Raw genomic sequence first — 23,701 nt, forward strand, 5'->3', positions numbered from 1 at the left:
CTCTTCGAGGTCCTTAACCTGACTTCCATTTATAGTGTGGCCTTGATAAAATTACTTTAACTCTAAATTTAATCTGTAAAATGGGCATAAAAACATAGCACCTCCCCCAAGATAGTTGCAATGATTTTGAGATAACAGATGTTAAAATGCCTGGCATACATGTGTTCAGTGTAGACTACTCCTCTTCAGGATTCTGGATAAATGGTAAATAATATTAACTGTGATCTCTCTTGCCATATTTTTTAATCTCAAGGAGGCAATAGATCTTCTATATGCACGTTAACGCCTGGTCTCTCTAAACCAGTCCTTCCTTACCCATGAAAATTAATTTGGAACTAATCAGTTTTGACTGCCTAAAAGCTAGACTCAGCACCAAGACTCAAGCAGAAATTTAAAATGAAAACACAGTATTGTGGTTTACATAAAAAGAATTAACTGAGCAACTTGACCCCTGCCTGCCAAGCCTGGCAGAAAATGGGATAAATGAAGCGGAGAGACCCTACGCCCTGGGTCCCATCAACCTAGGTTTCAACCCAAACTCTCCCCTGCTGGCTACCAGTTCATCTTTTTCAGGTATTTCATCTTTCGGAGCCTCAGTTTTCTCATCTGGACAATGGAGCTGATCACCTACCAGGACTGAATGAAGTAAAGCCTGTGAAATAATCAAGCTCAGGAAATGTCAAGATTAGGAAGTACTCAATTAACTTTAGCTGTGGCTGCTACAGCTGTTATTGTTATTTTTGTCAACCCGCCCCATTCGGGAATAATTAGATCACAAAATGGCACAGCAGAGCTGTGAGAGGCAGTGCAAAGTGTCCAAGTGACCCTGGGAACTCACTCCCCTTTCTGGACCTTTGTTACAGAAAGCAACACGGAGAGCCAGTGATCCTTTCTGTACTCAAGATCTAAGGGTCAAGAACAAAAGAAACCAACAACAGAAACAAGAAAGCACCAAGAGCTCCTTAAGGCTCACACTTCAGTAGGGTCCTCCCACTCACTTGGTTCTAGGACAGCCCTTTTTTTTTGTCTTTTCTTTCTTTGTTTTCTCTTTCAGAAAGCTCCTTCCCCCCCCACCCCCCATTGCTCATCCCTGTGCTTTCCCCTCCTCCCCGCCACCTTCCTCTTGCCAGGGAAGCAGCGGTTCCTGAGGCCCAAAGAGAAGGTCAGAGGTCTCCACCGGCCTGGCCAGGAGCCACCAGGACTGTTTCCTGCCAGGAGTCGTCAGTGAGCTGCTGCCCACCCCAGTGAAACCCAAATAAAGTCACCTCCCCACCAGAGAGCATTTTGCCCTTTAAGGAAAGGTTGTGTTTGGAGCCCAGAACGTATTTATGGCCTGATGAAGATTTCACCCAACCTTTTACGGACACAGTCAGCATCAAAAGGGCCCACCCAGGCCCCTTTGCTACTGCCCTCAGGGGCAGACCTGGCCTGGATCCTGAATAAATTACAGAGGTAGTGAGCTTGGCTCATGATAAGCCCTTTCTTTGTTCTTTCTTCCCTTCTTCCACCTGCGTTTGCCACCCAGGACTTCACTGCCAGGGCCACGCAGGTTTACAGTCTGATCCCATTCTGGCTTTTCCAAGATGAGACCTAGGGTAATTATTCAAAATGGCCAGCTGAATGTGGCTTAACACATTTCCACCCCTAGGAGTGTATGACTTAATACATGCTACCAGTTCTGAGCCTGTCCATGACTGAGGTGGCAGGCAGAGCACCCTCACTCTAGGACACCTTTGGGGACAGCCAGGTAACTACATTTCAGCTTCTCCATCAACACACCTGGCTTCCCAGAGATTTGGAGAAGGTAGGAGATTTTGAGATATGTGGTAAATGTTGGCCATTCCATTATATAGTTAGGTAAATAAAGAGATGATTGATAGATAAATTAGGGACATAGATATAAGCAGAAAAAATATAGAGAGGTCTATAGATATGGAGTTTTTGTGTCAGTTAGAAGTAATCCATTGGAACCCAGGAGTGTGACATGGTGAAATCAGCAGATTTTTTAAAAGATTTTATTTATTTATTTATTTTTAGAGAGGGAAGGGAGGGAGAAAGAGAGAGAGAGAGAAACATCAATGTGCATTTGCTGGGGGGCCGTGGCCTGCAACCCAGGCATGTGCCCTTACTGGGAATCAAACCTGTGACACTTTGGTTCGCAGCCCGCACTCAAACCACTGAGCTACACCAACCAGGGCTCAGCAGATTTTTTAAATATTTACTTATTTGTTATTTATTTTAGAGAGGGAGAAGGGGTGAGAAAGGGAGAGAAACATCAATCGGTTGCCTCTCGCACGTGCCCCAGTGGGGGACCTAACCTGCAACCCAGGCACGTGCCCTGACCAGGAATCCAACCAGTGACCTTCCAGCTCACAGGCCGATGCTCAACCAACCGAGCCACACCAGCCAGGGCTCAGCACAGATTTTACCATCAGGCAAACCCACCTTTGAATCCTGCCATGGCCATACACTGGCCATGTGACCTTGAAAAGAGAGCCCAGCACTTCCGAGCTTCAGTTTTCTCTCTTGCAAAATGGAGATGATGATATCTGCCTTTACAGAGCTATGAAAAAGATTTGGGGTTATTTAGTAAAATATCTGACATTGCTTGAGAGGGATGGATATTTCACAAATAGTATTATTATGCTTCCCATTTGAAACAGTAATGGTGTTAATATGACAGCAAAAGAAGCAAAAAAAAAAGAACATTTTAGTGTCATAAAAATGTTCTATATGTTATACTGAGTGTTAAACAGGTGTATACATTTGTTAAAACTGATTGAATTATACACTTCAAGTGGGTACATTTTATGATATATAATTATGCCTCAATAAAGCTTATTTTTTTCAAAAAAAATTATAAATAGGCTCTCCAAGACATCAACCATACATATCCCCAGGTTGAATGGGGATCAAAAAATAGTCTAGGCCTTTCATCTTAATCTTTCCAAGCCAAGATATGGAAAACTCCAAATCCAGGTCAGCTCCTAAATAAAAGGAATATTTTCACCAGCCATTGAGCAGCTGTTCTGGCCTTTAGGGAACAGCCCTCTGCCTTAAACCCCTTCCTTGACCACCCATGCTTACAGAAGGTTCAGACCCCCAGCGGGACTCACAGAGCCCCTAAATCCCCTCCAGCCTCTCTCCCAGCCAGTCCCCTTCCCATTCACACACCTCCAACCAGCTGTTCAGCCCACCAGTTCCCACACACGGTAGTCTGTGGCTTTGATCATGCTTTTTTCACTGCCTGAAGAATCTTCCTCCCCACCACCCACTGCCCAGAGAACCCTTTCATCATTAGGAGGAGCCCAGCCAGAACCCATCAAGCAGAACTGACCACTGTCTCCTCTATGGGCCCATCATACTTTTCACTGAAGGGGGGAAGGACAGGTGTGGGGGCCTCAGAGTAACTATGCTTGCGGAGTGCCTGCTCTGTGTCAGCCACTGGCTACTCCATCTAGTTTATACTACTTACTCCATCAAACAACCGCATGAGCTAAGTCTTATTATCCCCACTTCGCAGAAGGGAAATGTAGTTCACAAGGCCCCAGACGTGGTCTCATGATTGAAAGGTCCCTAGACCCTTCTCCCCTACTCTCTGCACCCCACTGATGCCCATGGAAACATAAGTTGTCTGTTGCCAACACAGACTACATTATCTGTACATACACTCCATACCTTACTCCTGTCTGAAAGCTCCTGGCCCCTTCAGCCCAGGCTCAAGCCCTAGTACCTAACACCTAGTACACCCTCAGTAAACATTTATCAGTTGGATCCTTCCCCACATGTACAGGAGCTGCTGGGTCATCTTTCTATTCATTATAGAGACTAGACAGAAGGGATTCCGATCACTGAGGAGTAGCATTCCCAGGTAGAATGTCTCAGCATCTTCCATGAACATGTGTTTGCTGGCAGGAGGATTTGACCTTGACCACCACCCATGTGCAGGGGCTTGAAGAAACAACTTCCTGTTTTTCTCTTAACTACACTCATTTTAAAGGGAAGTCAAACTTTTTAGTACAGAAAGTCTAGCTGCCCTGTTGTCTCTGGGCTGGTGATCACACTATGCATAGATGGACCACTGGACCTGGGAGGACAATGGCCCGGTCACCACTGTACACATAAGGGCAGCTTTCTCAAAGTCGAGGTATGAAGGCCCAGGGAAGCTTACAGCTTAGGAGATGACCTCTGCCATGTCTGCAGCATACACACATTTTTTATACAAACTCCCTGTGTAGTTAGGGAGTGGTGGATCTTCCCACAATCCGAGTACCACCGCCTATGTTAGAAGCTGGATTCCACTTTCCGTGGCCTCCTTCACTGCCAGTGTCAGCATATGGCCCAGGCTTCACCAAGCAAGCTTGTGGGATAAACCGCTTTGAAAGAGAACAAGCTGAGGACCCAGGAGCCATATGGAATCTGTTTTCTGGCTGAGGTGGAGGAGAGGCAGAAAGCCACCAAGGTCTCAGAGTCAGCAGTGGTGGAAGTGATGCATCCAGTCCCAGCCAGAACTTCATAGTGCAAGCAAAAAACTGCATAACTTGAGGATGGCTCCCTCCTGAAGCATAATTCTCCAGAGATGCTGTGAGCTACCTAATATTCTTTACTAAATCCATTGTCTGCATAAATAGGTGGGGACGTTTGCTTGCATTTAAGATGCCAAACTGATGCAAACCTCATGCATACCAGCCTTACAAAACAAACTTTTCAGACCAAACATACCTCAAAGCAACAGCTGACTTCCAACCTCAGTGGGGATGTAATGGGCCTAGAACATGCTGAGTGCAAAGTACATACATGTTCAAACAAGATACAGCGGAGCCATGTTTCCAGGCAGCATCTCAGACCCTGAGGCCCAACAGCAGAGAGAGACGAAGACAGGCCCCACCCCATGTATTAAATAAGGTTATCCAGTTCAGTGGGCTGTCTTTGTGATCAGGAGCTGACTCTTAAGATCGTTTCTCTGAAGGAGTTTCCAGACATGATGGCTGGAACAATGGCAGCATCACTAGAAAGAAGTCTGTCACCTCCCACAGAAGCGACTTTGAGGGACAACATGTTTTCTTTTCATTTGCAATTCTGGAGCGTTAGCTAAAACGTCACTTCCATGACAGGCTGTGGCAGAAAGCTCCGACCGTCAGGAGAACAGTTTTGCTCCAGTTCTGCTGCCAACCTCCTATGCGTTTATTTCCCTTCTCTGGGCCTCATTTCTCTGCCCGTAAAATCAGAGGGTTGTTCTTTGCTCCCCATGACCTCTTTCAGGATATTTCCCTTGCAAAAAGCTGATTCTTTTGATTCCTGTGCCATTCAACCAGGGCTACTGGGCATAGCTGTACAGCCTATCCAAGTAGAGTGTGTCCTGGCCAAGGATGCCCACCTGAGAGGTGAGTAAAATCCAGCCCAACCTCCCCACCTATGCATCCTAGGACACAGCTGCTTCCAATAGAGGAGGAACATTTTTCCTCATTTGCACAAACATAACATAAGGGCTAACCATTGCCCCACTTTTAGTTATTTTATACCCATGCCCTCCTCCTCACTAGACTCTTCCTACCTTTCTCTTAGTCATTATTCTTCCTTCACCGCCACTTTGCAACCACATTCACTGCCTTCTTCCTACAGTGGTTCTCAGAACTCCAATATCTGCATATCAAACTCACCCAGCAGTTTGGCCTCCCATTCCTTGATGCCCTTCACCCCAGCAATCTTGTTCTCCACTCCATGGCAGCCACCCACTCAACAGTCACACCACAGACCATGTCATTACTAGAAATCTCTATTTTGAAATCCTGTTTTGACCTTTGCCTTCCATTCCTCCAGCTCACTCATGATAGTGGGACCCTCACTCTCACATTTCTTGTCCCTTTTCCTGACCACTAAGCCATTGATCCCACCACATGTCCACTATCCAGCAGCCACCTCCTGTCTTTGCTTCCTTTCTTACATAAATGAAATTCCATTGCATCTCTTTACAATTACTGTCTTGCAAATAACTGTGACACTTCACAGCTCTCTCCTCTGTCGCAATCACCTTGCAAACTCTAAGGCTTAATGAGCATCTTCTCCAAGCTTGTACCACAGCAGCTAAATGCTGCCAGAGAAAATCACGCAACCTGGCTAAGTGATTTCACTTTAAATTCATGGACACAAATCTCAAAGGAGAAAATCAGCACCATACACTTCCCTAGGAATTTTGATTTTTCATTGCCCAAAATAATACTTTAAGCCTTCAAAGTTTTATATACACCTTTCACTACCTCATGTATACCTAATGACTTCATCTTATGTTACTTCAAAATTAGATGTCTCAAAAACAGGACTCCCGCATCTTTCCACCACTAAAGTCTAGCAACTTACTTGCTTCTTAAGGCATCCTCTTAACTTCCCTCCTATCTACTAAAGGAACGTTGTGTGTTATCAAAGCCTGATCCATGAATTCCTTCTTGAAGGTGTGTCTCTTCCAATCAGCCCCTCTCTGTTGGAGATGCATCATCATCTTTATGGTTGCTCTTGATCTTGCCCTCAGTCACAATCTTGGTCATTACCAGCACACAAACATGCCCTCAAATTTCTGACTTCTTAAAGGCTTTCCCCTCATCCCACGGTGCCCATTTCTCTGCTCACCTTTCCAGCAAAATTTTTGAGTTATTTCCATAAACATTCTCCAGTACTTATTCATTGTTCAACTCTCTGCCTTCTACCAACACAATCCATTGTAACTACTTTGGTCCATGTCATCAGTGACCCCCACATCACCCACTCAGTGAACCATCCTCTTACCTGGCTTCTCAGGAGCATCCTTCACAGCTCCAGCTCCCAATAAGGCTCAGATTTTTATGGCCAGTTCAGACCTCTCTTCAGAACATATCAAACTACCTTCTTGCCATCTTCACTTAGATGTTTTATTAACATCTCAGGAGTGACATGGTGGAAGCAGAACCCCCCTACTCTCTCTCTCTCTCTCTCTCTCTCACTCCCTTTCTCTCACATCTTTGCACCCACTCAACCACCCAGGCCATCAGAAGTCTTATTCATTCTGCATCCTAAATATGTCTCCGATATGCCTCCTTCCTTAGTCTTTATGGATCCTATCCCAAGTGACCAGCCATCATCTCTTATTTTGGCCTCTGAAGTATCTCTTACCTGGTTTCTCTGCTTCTTCTCCTGTTCCCCTTCAATTCATTCTTTACACAGCAGCCTGAGGAATAATTTTAAATGCAAATTGGATCTCATCATTTTTCTGATGGCTTCTTGTTGCATTTAGAAAAAAGTCCCACTCCTTGTAATGCCTCCAAAGTCCTCCATAATCTGGCCTGTTTGTCTCCCTGCCTTTGTCTCATGCCAACTTCTCCATGGTTTCCTTCCCCCAAACCTTCCCCCAGAAGGTTCCCTTTCTGACAGTAGCTCTGAGAACCCACTGGGATCTTTCTTGCTTCAAAGTCTCTGTATGTATTGTTCCCTGCATCTGGAACTCTCTCAAGCAGCCCTTTGCATGGTGGACTCACTGTCATCTTCAGGGATCAATTGAAGGTCACTTTCCAATAAGACCTCCTCTGAGCACCTTGTCTAAAATTGACTTCAACATAATTTTCTATACAAAGTGGTACTTCCTTCACAGCACTTTCTGTAATCTGCCATGCAATATTTGTGGAATAAATAAATGTAGCATTGTGATTTGTCCTTGGTCTAATCTTTCCCACTTTATCTTACATTCCCTTGTATGTATACCCTACCCACAAGCTAGCCAGACCTGCTCTTGCCCTTCCCTGACCTTTTGCACTTGTTCACTGTCCCCTCCCATTCTTACCACCCCTATTCCACATTCAGGCTGCCAAAATCTTAGTCATCCTTTAAGGTCCATCTTCAATTCTAACGCCTGAGATTCCAACATTAGCAATTCTTACAATCCTAAAATGTCAGTTCTTACAGATGGTGGTTCAAATGGCATTTGCTGCTTCACCTTCCCAGAGTGCTGTGTTGAGGGAGATTCTGAGGTCTAGGGCCATAATCAAGCAAAAAAGGCCATCCATGATGATGGGTTGTTTTGATTTTGTTCAATGTCCTCGTGTTACAGATGGGGAAAGTGATACTAGGCTGGTGGAGTGACTTTCCATGGGATACACTTGGTTAGAAGCAGTTTTGAGAAGAGTACTTGTGTCTCTGGACCATCAGTGTGGATTTATATCTAGCTGTCTTTTCTTCACTTCCAGGCAGACAAGCTGAGACACAGACTTGAAAGATGATTGAAATAGTGCATTTTAACATTAAAAAATATGCAGTGTATTATTTTTAATCTTTCCTTTCCAACAAACTTCTGAGCAGATTAATTTTACATGCACACTTCTGTCAAAAGTCTCTATTTTTATTTTGTTGTTACCACCAAAATAAAAATATTTTAAACACAGGAATTACCAATAACTGGAATCCTGGGATTGAGCCCTCCTTTCTTCTTCATGCATTCTTTTTTAAATGCAAAAATCCTCCAAGTCCTCTGTAGTGAAAGGCTCATCAAGTCACATTTTTTGTAATCAGAGAGGTCAAGGGGAAAATAGAAGAAAACTCAAACCTATTGGCCATAGACTGAATGCATCCCCCCACCACTAAAAAAAATTATATTTTGAAATCTAATCACCCAGGTGATGGAATTTGGAGGAGTGACCTTTAGAAGGTGATTAGATCAGGAGGGTGGCACCCTCATGAATGGGATTAAGGCCGTCATAAAAGAGACCCCAGAGAACTCACTTACCCCTCCCATCAGATGAGGACACACTAAGAAGACAGCTAACTGTCAGTAAGGAAGTGGGACCTCGCCAGTCACTGAATGCCAAGGCCATGATTTTGAACTTCCCAGCCTCCAGAATTGTGAGAAAGGAATATTTGTTGTTTCGAAGTCACCCACTTCATGATATTTTTGTTCTAGCAAACCAAATGGACTAAAACCTACCAACCACCTCTTATGTGCCACAGACTATGTTAGCCCCTTGCAAACATGACTCATGAAACCTTCCAAAGAGTCCTATGGGTAATTACCTTTCTTATTCCATTTTGCAAATGAGAAAACAGTCCATTGATGAGTATTATGTCTCAGGTCTTTGCTCCTCTGAATGTATTCCTTGGACCAGTATATACCATTGCCAGAAGTCTTTTAGAAACAAGATCCCCTGTACACACCCTAGACCTATTGAATCAGAATCTGTATTTTTAACAACATCCCCCAGTAATTCTTCCACACACTAAAGTTTAGAAAATACTGGTCTTGACAACACAAAGAAACAAGAATTGGGATTCAGACTAGACTTGTTTAACTGTGCTTGTAAGAGTACAGAGAACAGAGACACAAACATCATAGTTTTAAATAAAACAAGTTAAGTCATCACTAACACAAGTCGGACATGTCAATATGACCTTTGGTTTTCTATCTACCCTGACAGGTATCTCTTCCAAAGCCATCCAGTATAAAAAAAGAGATAACTGGGTGACATGAAAGCAAGCAGGCTTGGGAATCAACCAACCAACTCAGCTGCCACTTAGCAATGATTTAAGAAAGTCACTTGCCCTCCCCAGGGCTCACTGCCTTCAGTGGGGAAGTAGAAAGGTAAGAACACTCCCTCCCAGCTCAATGATGCTGTTTTTGACAGCACATTGGGCTGCCTGGGATTTCCACGATCAGAATCTAAATAACTTCCTTCTCCAGCCTGCAACATCTGTCTTTAGTCAGCTCCTTTGGTAATTGCTGTTCTGCTTTTCTCAAACATAAAAATAGCTTATTATTAGCACAGTAAGTAACCACCACCTTCCAGGAGCCCTGACAGCCTGATAGCAACCCCAGGACAAAACCTGCAGCCAGCTGAATCCCAAGGATACTCAAGGGCTTCTGGGTCTCATGCCGGAAACCAACTAACCACCATACTGGTGCATCCTTTTTCCTAAGGGCAAGGGTCATATTCATACTCTTCAGTCCTGGCACCTTGGGATGACAGTCCCCAAACTCTGGGTCACTATTGTCTCTGCTGCCGAAGTCTGTTCTCTGCCAAAGAGACCAAACTAGTCTACCTAGAATGAAGCCTGGGTGTCTCTCTTATCATCAGAGGTCATTTCATCTCTATCATACAGGAAAACCTCTTGAACTTATGGACATATTCCAGACCCAGAAGAAAGATGGACAAATCTTCTTGGATGCCCTAAACCTGGCCTAGATTTTCATACGGTCCGGAAGAGAAGTTTTCCCTGAGTATTTTTATAGAAGGGGAAGTCCAATATTTTATTTTTCACTCTTAGTACATCCTATCATCACGAGAGTCCTTCCTCCTTGAACATTGATTCCCAGAAACTATTTGACTCAGTGCTGACTCCAGTTGGCTCACCGATCACTTCCGCAGGAAGCCAACCAGCTTTGCACACCATCATCCAGCCAGAGAGACTTGAAGACATAGTGTGCAGCACAAATTCTGAACTGATCACTGCAAAGTTATAACTTGAGCAATTCTACATACAAGACTATCGGGGGTGCCCCCCTGGGGACATGGTTTAACTCATCCTGTGTTCTGGCTCTCTGGTTCCCAAGCAGCAGCTAGAAGGGGACAAGGCAATTTGACGTCGTTGAGTCAGTGGTTAGTAATCTTAGTTCCCATCAATCTTGGTGCATCACTTCTGGCACCAGTCTTTACTTCAGCTTTCTGTTGTCTTTTTTAAAGCACTCAACTTTTTTGATTTAAGAAAAAATCAGTGCTTCTCACCTTTTCTCCTGTACTTTCTTTATCCAGTGGTTCAAATGTTTAAGCAAACACACTTTGAGCATCTGCTCCATTCCAGACACCAGGAGCACAAAGATGCATAAACAGAGTCCCTACTCTGGGGGAGCTGCCTGTGGAGCAGAGGGGACACACAAGCACATAGAGCCATTTCAGGGCAGCCAATCAGGGATCTTCTAGAGGTGTGTTTCCAGTGCTCAGAGGACATGAAGTAGAGGACAAGAAGGGTGCTGACATGGAGGGTAGTTCAAGCAGATTTGGAGGCTCCATTTCTCACTATCCTCTGTCCATATAGGAGGCATTCTCAGGTGAGCAAGAGATGAATCACATGACTAAATAATAAGGAACAGACCAGTGTGAGGTAAGATGTCCATTGAATATGATATGCCTTTGTCTCGTGTCCCCAGATTTCCAGTTATTCAAGCTAGAAATGAGCTCAGGGTGCGTTGGAGGTGGGAGAGAATGCCAGACATGTAAACCCAGGTGGGACTGCAGGTGGATCTGTGTTTTCAGCCAGAGGGTTAGCCTGTCTGTGCTCGTTCATCACTGCACACCAGTAGATGGGCGTGTGTCTCCACAGCATGCTATGCTTCCCCTGCAGTGATGCTTACTACAATACAATTTATTACTCATTGTTAGACTGCAAACAAGCAGGAATCATTTGAATGTTATTTATTGCTCTCTCCTTATCATCTAGCAGGCATATGCCTGGTTCATGGCAATAAAAACCTATTTGTTGAAAAAGTACAAAGAACAAAATACCAGATATATATCAATACTTCTCAAAACTGTCAGGGCCAACAAAAACAAAGTCTGAGAAACTATAACAGCCAAAAAAAAAAAAAGCCTGAGGAGACATAATGACTAAATATAATAAGGTCTCCTGGAAGGGATCCTGGAACAGAAAAAGGACATAAGGTAAAAAGTAAGGAAATCTGAATAATGTATGGACTTAGTTAATAGTAATGCATGAATGTTGGTTCATTAATTATGACAAGCATGTCACACTAACATAAAGTGTTACTAAAGGAAACTGGATGTGGAATATATGGAACGCTCTGTACTAGATCAGCAATGCTTCTTAAATCTAAAACTCTTCTAGGGCTTCTAGTCAAGATAGCAGAATAGGCAGAGACATAGCTCACCTCTTCACACAACCACATCAAAATTACATCTAAAATGTAGAGCAACCATCACTCAGAACCATCAGAAATCAAGTTGAATGGAGGTCTGACGACTACAGAATTAAAGAAGCCACATCCATCCAAACTGGTAGGAGGAGTACAAACCCAGAACATGCTGGTCCCTACTCATGTGTGGCGGATAAAAATTCAGAAGGGATATCTCAGGAGGACAGAGTCTCGGCCCCACACTAGGACTCCAAACCCAGGGTTCCAATGCCAGGAAGATAAGTCCCCACAACTTCTGGCTGCAAAAAACAGTGATGATTGACTCAGTAGAAGAAACCTCTGGAGTCCCAAGCAGTTCCTCTTAAAGAACCCACATACAGACTCACCTACTCAGACTCACCCCCTCTGGGATCTAGCACTGGGGTAGCAGCTTCAAAGGCAACAGTGGTATACAGGGGGAAACCAAAGTGTCTGACATCAAGGCAAGAGGAGGCCATTGTCCCTTTTCTAAACCCTCCCCACACAGAGCCTGCAAGCTGGTGCCATGTCTGAGAATCCATCAAACTGGCTAACACTGTTTGACCCACCTTGGAGACTTCACCCCACCCAAGCTACTTTTCCATATGAATGGCTGGTCTTGGCTCATACTTCACAATTTCCTAAATCCTATCAAACAAGCAACAGCTGGCCTTAGTGAGCCCCAGGCCCAGCACTAGGAGCAGCCAGCCTAGATTCACAGCTTGGCTTTGCCTGGGAGTCTACAAGCCCAGCAAAAGTATCAGCCACCTCAAATTGCTTTATAGCTCAAATGGGGTGCCCCAAGAAAAACACAGGTGCGGACTGACCTTGGCCTGCACTGCCCAGGAAACCCCAGGGCCAGTGCACCCAGTGGACAACTACAGACCACATCAAAGCACCATCACTCTGCCTCTGACCAGCTGATCCTCCACAGAGGGCAGAGGTTGGTTGTCAGTGGTCACAGCCAATCCTTGCAGCTGGCTGGCCTAGGTAAATGCCACCCATTGATCTGCCAACATCAATCAAGATTCATCTACAAGAAGAGGGTGTACTCAACCCACATGAAGGGTGCACCTCGAGTACCCACCTTGGGTCATAGGGGAGGCTGTGCCACAGGATGTCTACTACATTGGGCCATGATACCAAGACCCAGAGTCATAGCAGCTCTACCTAATACATAGGCACAAACACAGGGAGGCTGCCAAAATGAGAAAACAAAGAAATGTGCCCCAAATGAAAGAACAGACCAAAACTCCAGAAAAAAAAAACCTAAATAAAACAATGATAAGCAATCTATCAGATGCAGAGTTCAAAACAATGGTTATAAGGATGCTCAAGGAACTTAGTATCTCAGCAGCATAAAAAAAATCCAGTCAGAAACAAAGGATACACTAATTGAAATAAAGAACAATTTATAGTGAAACAACAGTAGAGTGAATAAAACCAAGAATCAAATCAATAACTTGAAACATGAGGAATCAAAAAACAACCAATCAGAACAAGAAAAAGAAAAAAAGAATAAAAAAATTAAGGATATTATAAGCAGCCTCTGGGAAAACTTCAAGAGGTCCAACATTTGCATCATAGGTGTGCCAGAAGGAGAAAAGAAAGAACAAGAAATTGGAAATCTATTTGAAAAAGTAATGAAAGAAAACTTCCCTAATTTGGTGAAAGAAATAGATGTGCAAGTCCAGGAAGCACAGAGAGTCCCAAACAAGAGGAATGTACAGAGGTCCACTCCAAGATACATCATAATTAAAATGCCAAAGTTTGAAGACAAAGAGAGAACTTTAAAAACAGCAAGAGAAAAGAAGTTAGTTACTTACAGAGGAGTTCCCATAAGACTGACAGCTGATTTCTCAAAAGAAATTTTGCAGGCTAGAAGGGACTGGCAAGAAATATACAAAGTCATGAAAAGCTAGGACCTACAGCCAAGATTGCTCTACCCAGTAAAGCTATCATTTAGAATCGAAGGGCAGAGAAAGAGCTTCCCAGGCAAGAAAAAACTAAAAGTTCATCATCACTAGACCATCATTTTATAAAATGTTAAAGGGAATTATTTAAGGAAAAGAAGAATGTCAAAAGTATGAACAATAAAATGGCAAAAATATATACCTATCAACAACTAAATCTAAAAAAACAAGCTAAGCAAACAAGAAGAACAGAGATAGAATCATGGACACAGAGAATGTTTTCATGGTTGCCAGATGGGGTGGTGGGGGTGGGGGTGTTGTGGGGAAATGGGTAGAGAGATGAGGGGATTAAGAAGTACAAATAAGTACTTACAGAATAGACATGGGGATGTAAAGTACAGTACAGAAAATGAAGTAGCCAAGGAACTTTATATGCATGACCCATGGACATGAACAATGGTGTGAGGATGGCCTGAGGGATTGGGGGATGTTGGGTGGAGGGGGACAAAGGGAGAAAAATCAGGACAACTGCATAGCATAATCAATAAGACATAATTTTAAAAATAATAAAATAAAATTCTTCTAAAATGAAAGATATATTAACAAAACTATGGCTAATCATCTTCAAACACCTTTGTGCCCTCCCCGTCCCAGTTAGCGGTCCACCATTGTTTTGACCCACCCCACTTGTTCTTCGTAGTCTCAATAAAAGACCTTCTTTCTTTTCTAAGCCTGAAGCTATGGAACATGGTCTTGCCTGGCAGTGAGAAGCATGAGAGTTCTAATCTCACCTGCCATCTTTTCACCATGAGATCTTGTATAAATTGTTCCCTCTCTGTGGGCCTTAATTTACCCATCTACTCAATGGGAGGGTAAAACTAGAAGACAGATCATGTCTGGTCTACCTCTGTATCCACAGCTTCTAAGAGTCTCAGGCATATTGTAGGTACTGAATAAAAGTTTGTTGCCCTGGACCATGTGGCTCAGTTGGTTGGAGCATTGTCCTATTGACTGAAAGGGAGTGGGTTTGATTCCCAGTCAGGGAATATACACAGGTTGCAGGTTTGATCCCTGGTCATGGTGCATATGAGAAAGCAACTAATCGATGTTTCTCTTTAACATCGATGCTTCTCTCTCTCTCTCTCTCTCTCTCTCTCTCTCTCTCTCTCTCTCTCTCTCTCTCTCTCTCTCTCTCTCTCTCTCTCTCTCTCTCAAACAATGAAAAAAAAATGCCCTTGAATGAGCATTAAAAAAACTTTTAATAATTAAATAAAATAAAAAATAAAGCCTTTTTCGGTGAACAAACCAATGGACATTGCTTGATACTCTAATGCTCGAACTACAAATCAAAACCTCTAGAATCAGCCCAACATCTCCAAATCTCCCTTGTTGTACCCACTTAATTTTAAGCTTCCTGTGTCATGTCTTTGTGACTCAAAGGTCACTCACAGCGACTTTATAAGTATTTGGGGCAATAACTGAGAAGAGCTGCACCCACTGAATCAGTGCCTGCAAGCTTCAAACCCCCTGGAGTTCATTCAGACAGAGTACTACCTGCTGAGATATGGGACCATCATATCTAGATCTTGTTCTGCTGGGTGTCTTTCTAGCTTCAGATGGGGGTCTTCCCAAGAGATCTATCTGCCTCTTCTTAGCATTTTTCTCCAACAGAACTCCCAGCCTGTTTGAAAGACCTTGGCAGGTATCTTACAGGAAGAAAAGAAACTAGAAGTCACACACACACACAAAAAAAGAAACCTCTGGCTCCCCTAAGGAGTCTAGAGACTAGATTTAAGTCCCAGCCCCTGATCTGCTTATCATTCACACCCTGAGACCTGGGCAAGTTTTTCACCATGCCTCTGCCTGGCTCATCTCCCAAAGCTGGGGTGGGCTTGGGGTGAAAACAAGATGAGCTCTTTTTCCAGTCCCTCAGAGGGGCTGTGTGTTCTCTTATCTGTGGGCACTTCCTCTGCACAGAACAGTGTCTCCATGGACCACTCCCCTTCACTCTTAGCCAGCAGCCTCCTGGCATCCACCCAGACTGATTCATTCCATTGTCAGGATCAGGCCCTCTAAACACTTCCTACATTCCCTTCCTTCAAACCAAACTCAAGCATAATCACTCATTCAACTGTCAGTTTCCAACACAAACTGGCAGCCCCTGGGTCACGTTCACTGTTTGATCCTGTGCTCAGCACACTGCTCAGCACGTAGGTAATAAATAAGGGCTTGTTAAGCCCTGGCTGGCTTAGTTCAGTGGATTGAGAGTGGGCTGTGAACCAAAGTATCGCAGGTTCAATTCCCAGCCAGGGCACATGGCAGGGTTGCAGGCCATGGCCCCCAGCAACCACACATTCATGTTTCTCTCTCTCTCTCTTTCTCCCTCCCTTCCCTCTCTAAAAATAAATAAATAAATCTTTTAAAAAATTAAAAATAAAATAAATAAATAAGGGCTTGTTGAATAAACAAGTGAGCGAGTGAATGAGTGAATGAAACGAAGAAACGTGTAAACACATGAATTATTAAGTGCTCTATAACCTTAAAATTTGGGAGCTGGGGGTGGGTAACTTACTTCAAATTTCCCTGGAGAGTTGGTTAGGGTTTTTTTCAACAACATCTTTAAAAAAAAATAGGATGTATAGTTTGTCATTACAGTTGTAAATTCTTCAGGGTTTTCCCTGGTGTGTTTCAGAAGAGTGAAAACAAACACTAATAGCTACCCTGGCCTCCAGCTCCTCCCAGCCTCCCAGCCTCCGCTTCTCACCTGCCTTCTCACTCCCTGTCTCTGTTTCTCTTCTCTGTCTCTGTCTCTCCTTTTTTTTTTTTGCATCTCTGTCTCTGTCTGTTTCTTTTCCATTTCCTTCCCCTCCCACCTCTCTCTCTCTCTCTCCTCTCTCTTTCTCCATCTCTCTCATGAATTGTCCACCATCCCTCTCCTGTCCCCACCCTGCCCTGTCCCTGCCTGTTCACGCAGTGCTCTCCGCGTGTGGTCCATGTGCAGCAGGCATCTTACAGATGACACCCCGCCTTCCTTCCCACCCACTCACCTGAAACAGCATCATCTGTGCTTTGGGAGGAACAGTGGTCGAGAGTGTGGGCTCTGGAGTTATACTTGTCTGGTTCCAGGTCTGGCTCTTCCATGAACTGGCTGTGTAACCTTGGTTGAGGGACCTGACTAGCTCTCCGAACTCCAATGTCCTTTTCGGCAAAATGAGGTGAAAATGACCCTCTCAGAGGGTTGCAAGGATTAAATGAGATAATGCTTGGAAAATGCTAGCACAGTGGTAAAACGCAGTAAATGGGAACTCTCATGTTCCCATCTGTTTTACGGTAATGGTTGTGTCATCTGCAAATGTTCTTAGTACCAGAGGTCTTTGTGGAAGAGGTGTGGAGACATCTCTCAACTGAATATTTCTCCCTGAGGACCATTCCAGCCCTGTCCTCCCTCAGATCCATGACCCGGCTTCCCCTGCCTGTGACTCTAGTCTCTTGTACCCACATTAATTTAGAATCTATGTAGAGGGAGACCTCTCCAGACTTGGCCCCCCTGCAGAGTCATCTGAGCAGGTTTTACTAATTATAAACATCTGGGTTGAGTCCAGGAGACTCAGGTTCATTGGTCTGGGTGACACTGAAGATGAGTATTTTCAAACCATCCAGAGTGGCTCTGACTAGAGAACAAGCATTGGAACTTCTGGTCTAAACTAAATGGATGCTCAAGTGATATTGAATGAATGAATGAATGAATGAATGAATGGTTAATAGAGGATGATAAATGAATAAAGAGATGAATGAGTAAATAGTAGGTCAGCCTCCATGGGAAGAAGGAATGTTAATATTTTCCCCTAGACCTATGCCCCAGACTCCAAAATATGTGCCCATTTGTTCTAGGCTTTTCTGAGCACAAAAACATAGCGTATCTGCTTCCCATCCCTCTGTTTGCTTTGTCTTCTTCCTAATCTCATTCCACAGCCTTTGCTTCCTTGGGGTCTACTTTCTCCACCTTCTCCCTGCCTCCCCACATCCTTTCCAGTTTCCCATTTCAGTCCCTTCAGTTTCCACGTCCTCTCTCGCTCCCTCTCAGCCAGGGTCACTCCACCTCCCACTGTCACGTTTGTAAACTGGGGATCTTCCAGCAGCCCAAGACACTTGTATGAGAAGAGTCTTTGAACACAATAGTTACACAAAACAGATTTATTTGATGAACCGCAGTGACCAACAGTCAGAAAATAGCACAGACATTGCAACAAAGGGGTGGGGTAGGGGTTGAGGGGAGTGGCAGGCAGACTCCTCCACCCTCTGCCCAGGGCTGCTGCTGCTGAGTTCCAGGCAGGAGGTTGCTGCAGGTCCCCAGGAGGGCCTCAGAGGGCTACCCTCCTCCCTTGTAGAAGCTTCCTTCACCCTTGCCTGAATGCTTTGAGGACAGCCCTGGGCCAAGAGAGTGAGTCTGTGGAAGATTCTGGGTTGTGATGGGGAGACTACTAAGTTGAGTCTCTCCATTCTCTGTCTCCTCCTTCCTCTGCTCCCAGAGCTGACTCCATCCTGACAATGGTCGAGATGTCCATTTACACCAAGCTGGGCTCTTCCTGCCTCCGTGGTTTATATCTTGTCCTCCATGTCCAGAATCTTCTAAACAAAACCCGGAACATACACACCCTTCTCCCAGCTCACAAAGGCCCCACCATCTATTCCACCCCCAAGGTCTCTCTGGGCGTGTAGACATCTGCTGTCAGCCCTGCGTGGCTGTTCCAGTCATTGTTCCCAGCCCCCTGGCAGAGCGGGAGAAGCCAAGGGGTCCCATCATCAAGGTGAGGTGAGAAAAAACCCACAGAGCTCTTCATCCCATGACAAGTTGGTACCCGTCCCCCTCTTAGGAAGAGGTCACAGACCCTGGAAACAGGGAAGGTGCTGAAGGAAACCATGAACTCAAAGCAAGGGGAGAAGGCCTGGGAAAGGTGCCAAGGGCAGCTCTTCACCAGCCTCCTGTTTGCCTCATGGAACTAGGGAAAGCATGAGGGCCCAGCACATAAGACTACAGTTTATCCCCAAGCCTCAGTTGCCAGCTGCTTTGGGGAAAGATGTCCCTACAGGGAGCCAGGAGCGAACACAAACACAGACTTCTCTCTTAAAACACGGACCAGCCGTCGCAGCCCCCAAATCCAGTGGGGGCGGGCTCATGTTTATTCAATATTGCCTCAATAAGTCCCTTCTTCCCTCAAAGAAAAATGGAGATGTATGTGTTGTGGGGAAGAGAGGTTCATCCAAGTGACAAGTGACATAAGCACACTGCTATCATGCTATGCTCATCCAGGCTTACATATATATACATATATACATACAAGAGTCTCTGCCGCAGCCAAAGTGACTCTTGACACTGAGTAGCACCAGTGCCCAAGAAAAATGTCCTGGGGGAGACGGGTGGGGTGAGGTCAGCTCAGCTCTGGAGGAGGTTGGAGGGGCCAGGATTTGGGGAGCGAGGCCAAGCAGCACATAGACCAAATGCTGACTCCCCTTTTCCTCCACTTTCCCTTCCCAACGCCCTACTCACAGAAGGAATCCAGGGAGCCCGTTGCTTGTCAACCCCAGTGACTTCCAGTTCCCACAGAGAATAGGGGTGGATGACAGGGTCCCAGAAAAACTAGAGAAAACACAACTCGTTGGCACCATGGGTGGGCTGCAGGAAAGGAGCTCCCTACCCCTGCCCCAGGTGCCCGAAATCACAGCACTCTGATCCAATTTGGAGGAAAGTTCTGGAGCTCCCGTCTGCAGACTGGAGCACTAATTCCGCTGACACCCAGCCCACCCCCGCCCCAGCTTGCTTCCTTGGCTTCCTCAGAGAACAGGATAAAGAGCTTGAACAGGGGCAGTGTTTACAAGCTACAGGATTCTTAACCCTTGGGAGTCCCTCACAACAAGGAGGTTAAAACATGAAGAAGGGATGGCAGGGGGTGGGGGGTGATGAGCAATGGGAGAGAGGGTGGGAGCCAGAGGCAAGGATTCAGAGAAAAAAATACAAAGATAGAGGGAAAAACAGCAGGAGGACAAGGATAGAGAAAACTCAACAGAAAGGAGGGAGGAAAAAAAGAGCTGGAGATGCAAGAAAGAAGGAAGGAAGCGGGGAAACCAAATTTTATTGAGACACACGCACACGTCGTTTTAGTGCCGGTATGACTTCTCCCATTTTACACGAATGGAGAAAGTGAGGCTCAGAGAAGTTAAGAGACTGGCGCAAAGTCAGTCTCACAGACGCCGAGTGGCTGAGCATGGGTCTGCAGGGCCCTGTGTCCTCCCACTGCACCACAAACATCTGCCCAAAACTGAAGGAGAAAGGAGTACAGGAGGGAGGCAGGAGGCAGGGAGCCAGGAAAGGAGTCAAGTGCAAGAGAAAAAGTGCCCTCATGCTACCTGACTTTCGGAGAGCAAGGGCAAGGGCTGGGGCAGGACAGAGGGCACCAGGCTTCTCTGGGATCTCAGCCCTAGTCAACCACGAGGGTCTCTTGGCTGTAGGGGATGGATTTTTCCTGTGTCTGCTCTCCGCCCTTCCCAGTGTTGGAGCCCGGCCCCTGGCTGTGCCCCGAAGAGTAGCTGGCCGACTTCTCCCCACTGCTGCTGTGGGAGGCGCTCCCACACCTGCTGTGGCCCCAGCAGAGCATGGAGGTGCAGGCCTGGCGGAAGCGGGGGTCAAAGAAGGCGTAGAGGAAGGGGTTGAGGCAGCTGTTGACATAGCTGATGCAGGTGCAGTAGGGGAAGACGTTCATGAGAAAGAGGTCGAAGCCACAGGGCCAGTGCAGGAGGCTGCCCAGCATGTAGAGCGTCTTCACCAGGTGATAGGGCATCCAGCACAGGGCGAAGGTCACCACCAGCACCACAATGATGCTGAGCAGCCGGCGTCGCTTCCGCAGGCCCTCAATGCGCTCCTTGCGGAAATGGCCTGCGATGGTTTGCGCGATGAAGAAGTAGCACGTCAGCATGATGGTGAAGGGCACCACAAAGCCCAGGGCCGTGGACGAGACCCCTAGGCCCACCTCCCAGGCCCACTCGGAGCTGGAGGTGGCCACCATGGAGTAGTCCATGTAGCACTGCATCTTGGTGATGTTGTCCGGGTTGGGAAGCATGGTGGGGGCTGTGGAGCGGAACACCATGACCGGCATGGCCAAGAGGGCGGCCAGCACCCACAGGACCGCCGTGGCCACGGCCCCACTGACCCGCAGCCTCAGGCGAGCATTGGCCACGGGTCTCACGATGGCCAGGTAGCGGTCGAAGCTGAGGCCAGTGAGGCAGAAGACGCTGGCGTACATGTTGACGAAGATGAGATAGCTGCTGAGCTTGCAGGCGAAGGTACCGAAGGGCCAGTCGTAGTCCCGGTAGGTGTAGGTGGCCCACAGCGGCAGGGTCACCACGAAAGTCAGATCGGCTACGGCCAGGCTGGAGATGAAGATGTCAGCAGAGCGCCTCTTCTCCCGGCTGCTTCGAAATACGGTCCAGAGCACCAGGCCGTTGCCCGTGGTGCCCAGGAGAAAGACCAGCATGTAGATGGCAGGGATGAGGGCCCCTGAGGACTTCCAGTCTGTGTACTCACACTCGGACTGGTTGTCTGCCCCGTAGTTGTCTGCCCCGTAGTCGTCAAATTCAACACCTTCCTCCATGCTGGGGGACAAAGAGAAGACAAGCAGGAGGTCCCCAGGGCAACCAGCTCCGAGGCTGTGTCACCAACTCAGCAAGCAAGCACCCAGCGCTTCTGGCTTGACTGAGCCTTGGAGAGCAGGCAAGAAGAGCTGAAGGTGTCCAGAGCCCTTCCCAGCGGCGGGAGGAGCTGCCTGCAGATTCTTGGGACCCTGGAGGATGCCTGCTCCTGCAGACTTCCCTCCACCCTCTCCTGCCTCGCCCCAGCCTCAGCGGAGACACTTCCTGCGCCCTCCTGAGTCTCTGTCTCCTCCTTGGCTCGTCACTCACTCCTCCCACCTCCAAACCAACCCCTCACTTGTGAGTCTTAAGATCTTTAAGTTACAGCCCACTTTTTTTTTTCCTTCTTGTCACTGGGCAAGTAGACCAAATTGACCCCTGCCGTGCTGGGCAGAATGTTATCTGTGGCTTGCAGCCAGCTCCGCTCCTGGTCCCGCCTCTATCCCTCTGGTTTCCTCTGGCCCTTGGAGCGCCCCCGCTTTCTCGGTCTTCACCTCCCTCCTGTTCTCACCCCCTCCCATCTTCTCAAAATGGGGCAGATTATGCACATTGCAATTTAGCCTGAGCCAGAGCCAGGGCGGGTTGGGGACTAGGAGGGTGCAATTTCTAAGGATGGTCTGAGCATCTGGCAAGCCCTCCTGGCAGACAGTCTTGCCCTTTGAGCCTGCCCCACCCTCCCTGCACGCCTGTCCTCCTAGCCCCCACCCAGCCAAGACTTCATTCTCTTTTGCTCTTCAGCTCCGACCCTCTTTCTGGGAACTTTTATATTTTACAGATACAGTGATAGAGGGGTTTCTCTAGAGTTCGTAGGCTGATGGCAGATATGAGTTTGCATAGGGTATATATAATGAGTTTCAGGGAGTCGGGACAGAGTCACAGGATGAAAACAAACCCAGAGAAAAGAATCTCTAATCAAGTCATTAAATCTGTGGAGAAACTGAGACCTAACAAGGTAAATGTCCTGCCCAACGTCACAGGACGAATTTTGGTCCCGTGTTACTGTTTGCTTTTCTTCTTCTCCAAGCACTTAACAGTACCCGGCATGTAGCTGGTGATCACTTAGTGGTTGTTGAGTGACTAAGTGAATGGATGAGTTAGGCAGAGAATAAAAAGAGGAGGAAGTACTGTGCAATGAGAATAAAGATGCATTTCAGCCTCAGGTTTGTATGCCCTGCACGGAGCAGGAGGTTTCTATAAGGCCATGTGGGGACAGGAAGTTACAATTAGAGGAGGAAGCAGAGAATCGGGTAGCCGCTGAGTAGATGCCGTGGAGTAGTCCTGTAGAAACTCATTCTACCCTGTCTGCCCACTTCTCTGGGACCTGTGGGCAGGCAGGAAGGAGGGATGCAAAAGGCAAAGTAAAAAATACCCACCCCACCCCAAGAGCAGAGGAGGCCAGTTAAATGTGGGCAGAGGGGAGATGACCCAAAATCAGGAGATGAGTCTTGCCCATAACTGAAGCAAAGGTCTTAGAAAACTAGAATCTGTTGTCTCAAGGGACATTTGGTCAGCAACGCTTCTGCAGGTGCCTTAAAGCTGGGACACCCAAACTGAAATACCCGCAAGGCCAAGACTGAGAATGTATACAGATAAAACGGCCAGTTTGAGACAATAGGGAGTGGTGGAGCCTGCAGCAAACCAGAGCAAGCACACTCCACCCAAAAGGAGGCCTCCTCAGCTCAGTCTCTGGTTGCCAGCATCTTCATGCCTTCCGGTTTTTCAACATAACTTCAAATTCTGGATTTTATAAGAAATTTCCTGATTTTCAAATTTGAGAAAATAAATTCCTTTTTTAAAAGATAGGGCGGGACCAGGAAAACATGTCCTCGGGCCCCCAGTTGGTGCTGTTTGAACAGGAGCTTGCCAAGAATAGAAGGTGGGAGAAAAACAGGGAGCATAGACCAGGAGGAAGAAACATAAAATGCAAAGATACTAAAATGAAAATAAACATGGCCAAAGCCTTCGGGTGCAATGGGAGATGCAGGAAGAGGCTGCAGAGAAAGATAAGATCCTGAGGGTCTTGGATGACATTTACCTAAAGGCAATGTGCAAAACAGAACACCTTGATGTTTGTCCTGAGGATTATCTATTGAGCCCCTACTACGTGCTAGGCATTCTTCTAGCACGTTTTCTATTTTATATGTACTTATCTCCTTTAATTGGCAAGACAACTTTAGGAAGTAGGTACTCTCATTTTCCAAACGAG

General features: G+C 46.3%; 1 protein-coding gene across 1 annotated transcript; it reads right to left on the reverse strand.

Annotated features, from left to right (window-relative positions):
• Positions 1 to 18,018: 18,018 nt before the first annotated feature.
• APLNR (apelin receptor) lies at positions 18,019 to 21,772 on the reverse strand. Its single transcript, XM_045858402.1, has one exon. It carries the CDS (start codon positions 21,456 to 21,458, stop codon positions 20,289 to 20,291), a length of 1,170 nt encoding a protein of 389 aa, XP_045714358.1. The 5' UTR covers positions 21,459 to 21,772; the 3' UTR covers positions 18,019 to 20,288.
• Positions 21,773 to 23,701: the final 1,929 nt, after the last annotated feature.

Source organism: Phyllostomus hastatus, unplaced genomic scaffold (genome assembly GCF_019186645.2).
Source record: "Phyllostomus hastatus isolate PE091 unplaced genomic scaffold, TTU_PhHast_1.1 phas_scaffold_177, whole genome shotgun sequence".
Classification (NCBI taxonomy): domain Eukaryota; kingdom Metazoa; phylum Chordata; class Mammalia; order Chiroptera; family Phyllostomidae; genus Phyllostomus; species Phyllostomus hastatus.

What these genes read in the sequence shown, in the direction of transcription:
- APLNR (XM_045858402.1), bottom strand. Translation starts at nt 21,458, where the DNA reads ATGGAGGAAGGTGTTGAATTTGACGACTACGGGGCAGACAACTACGGG.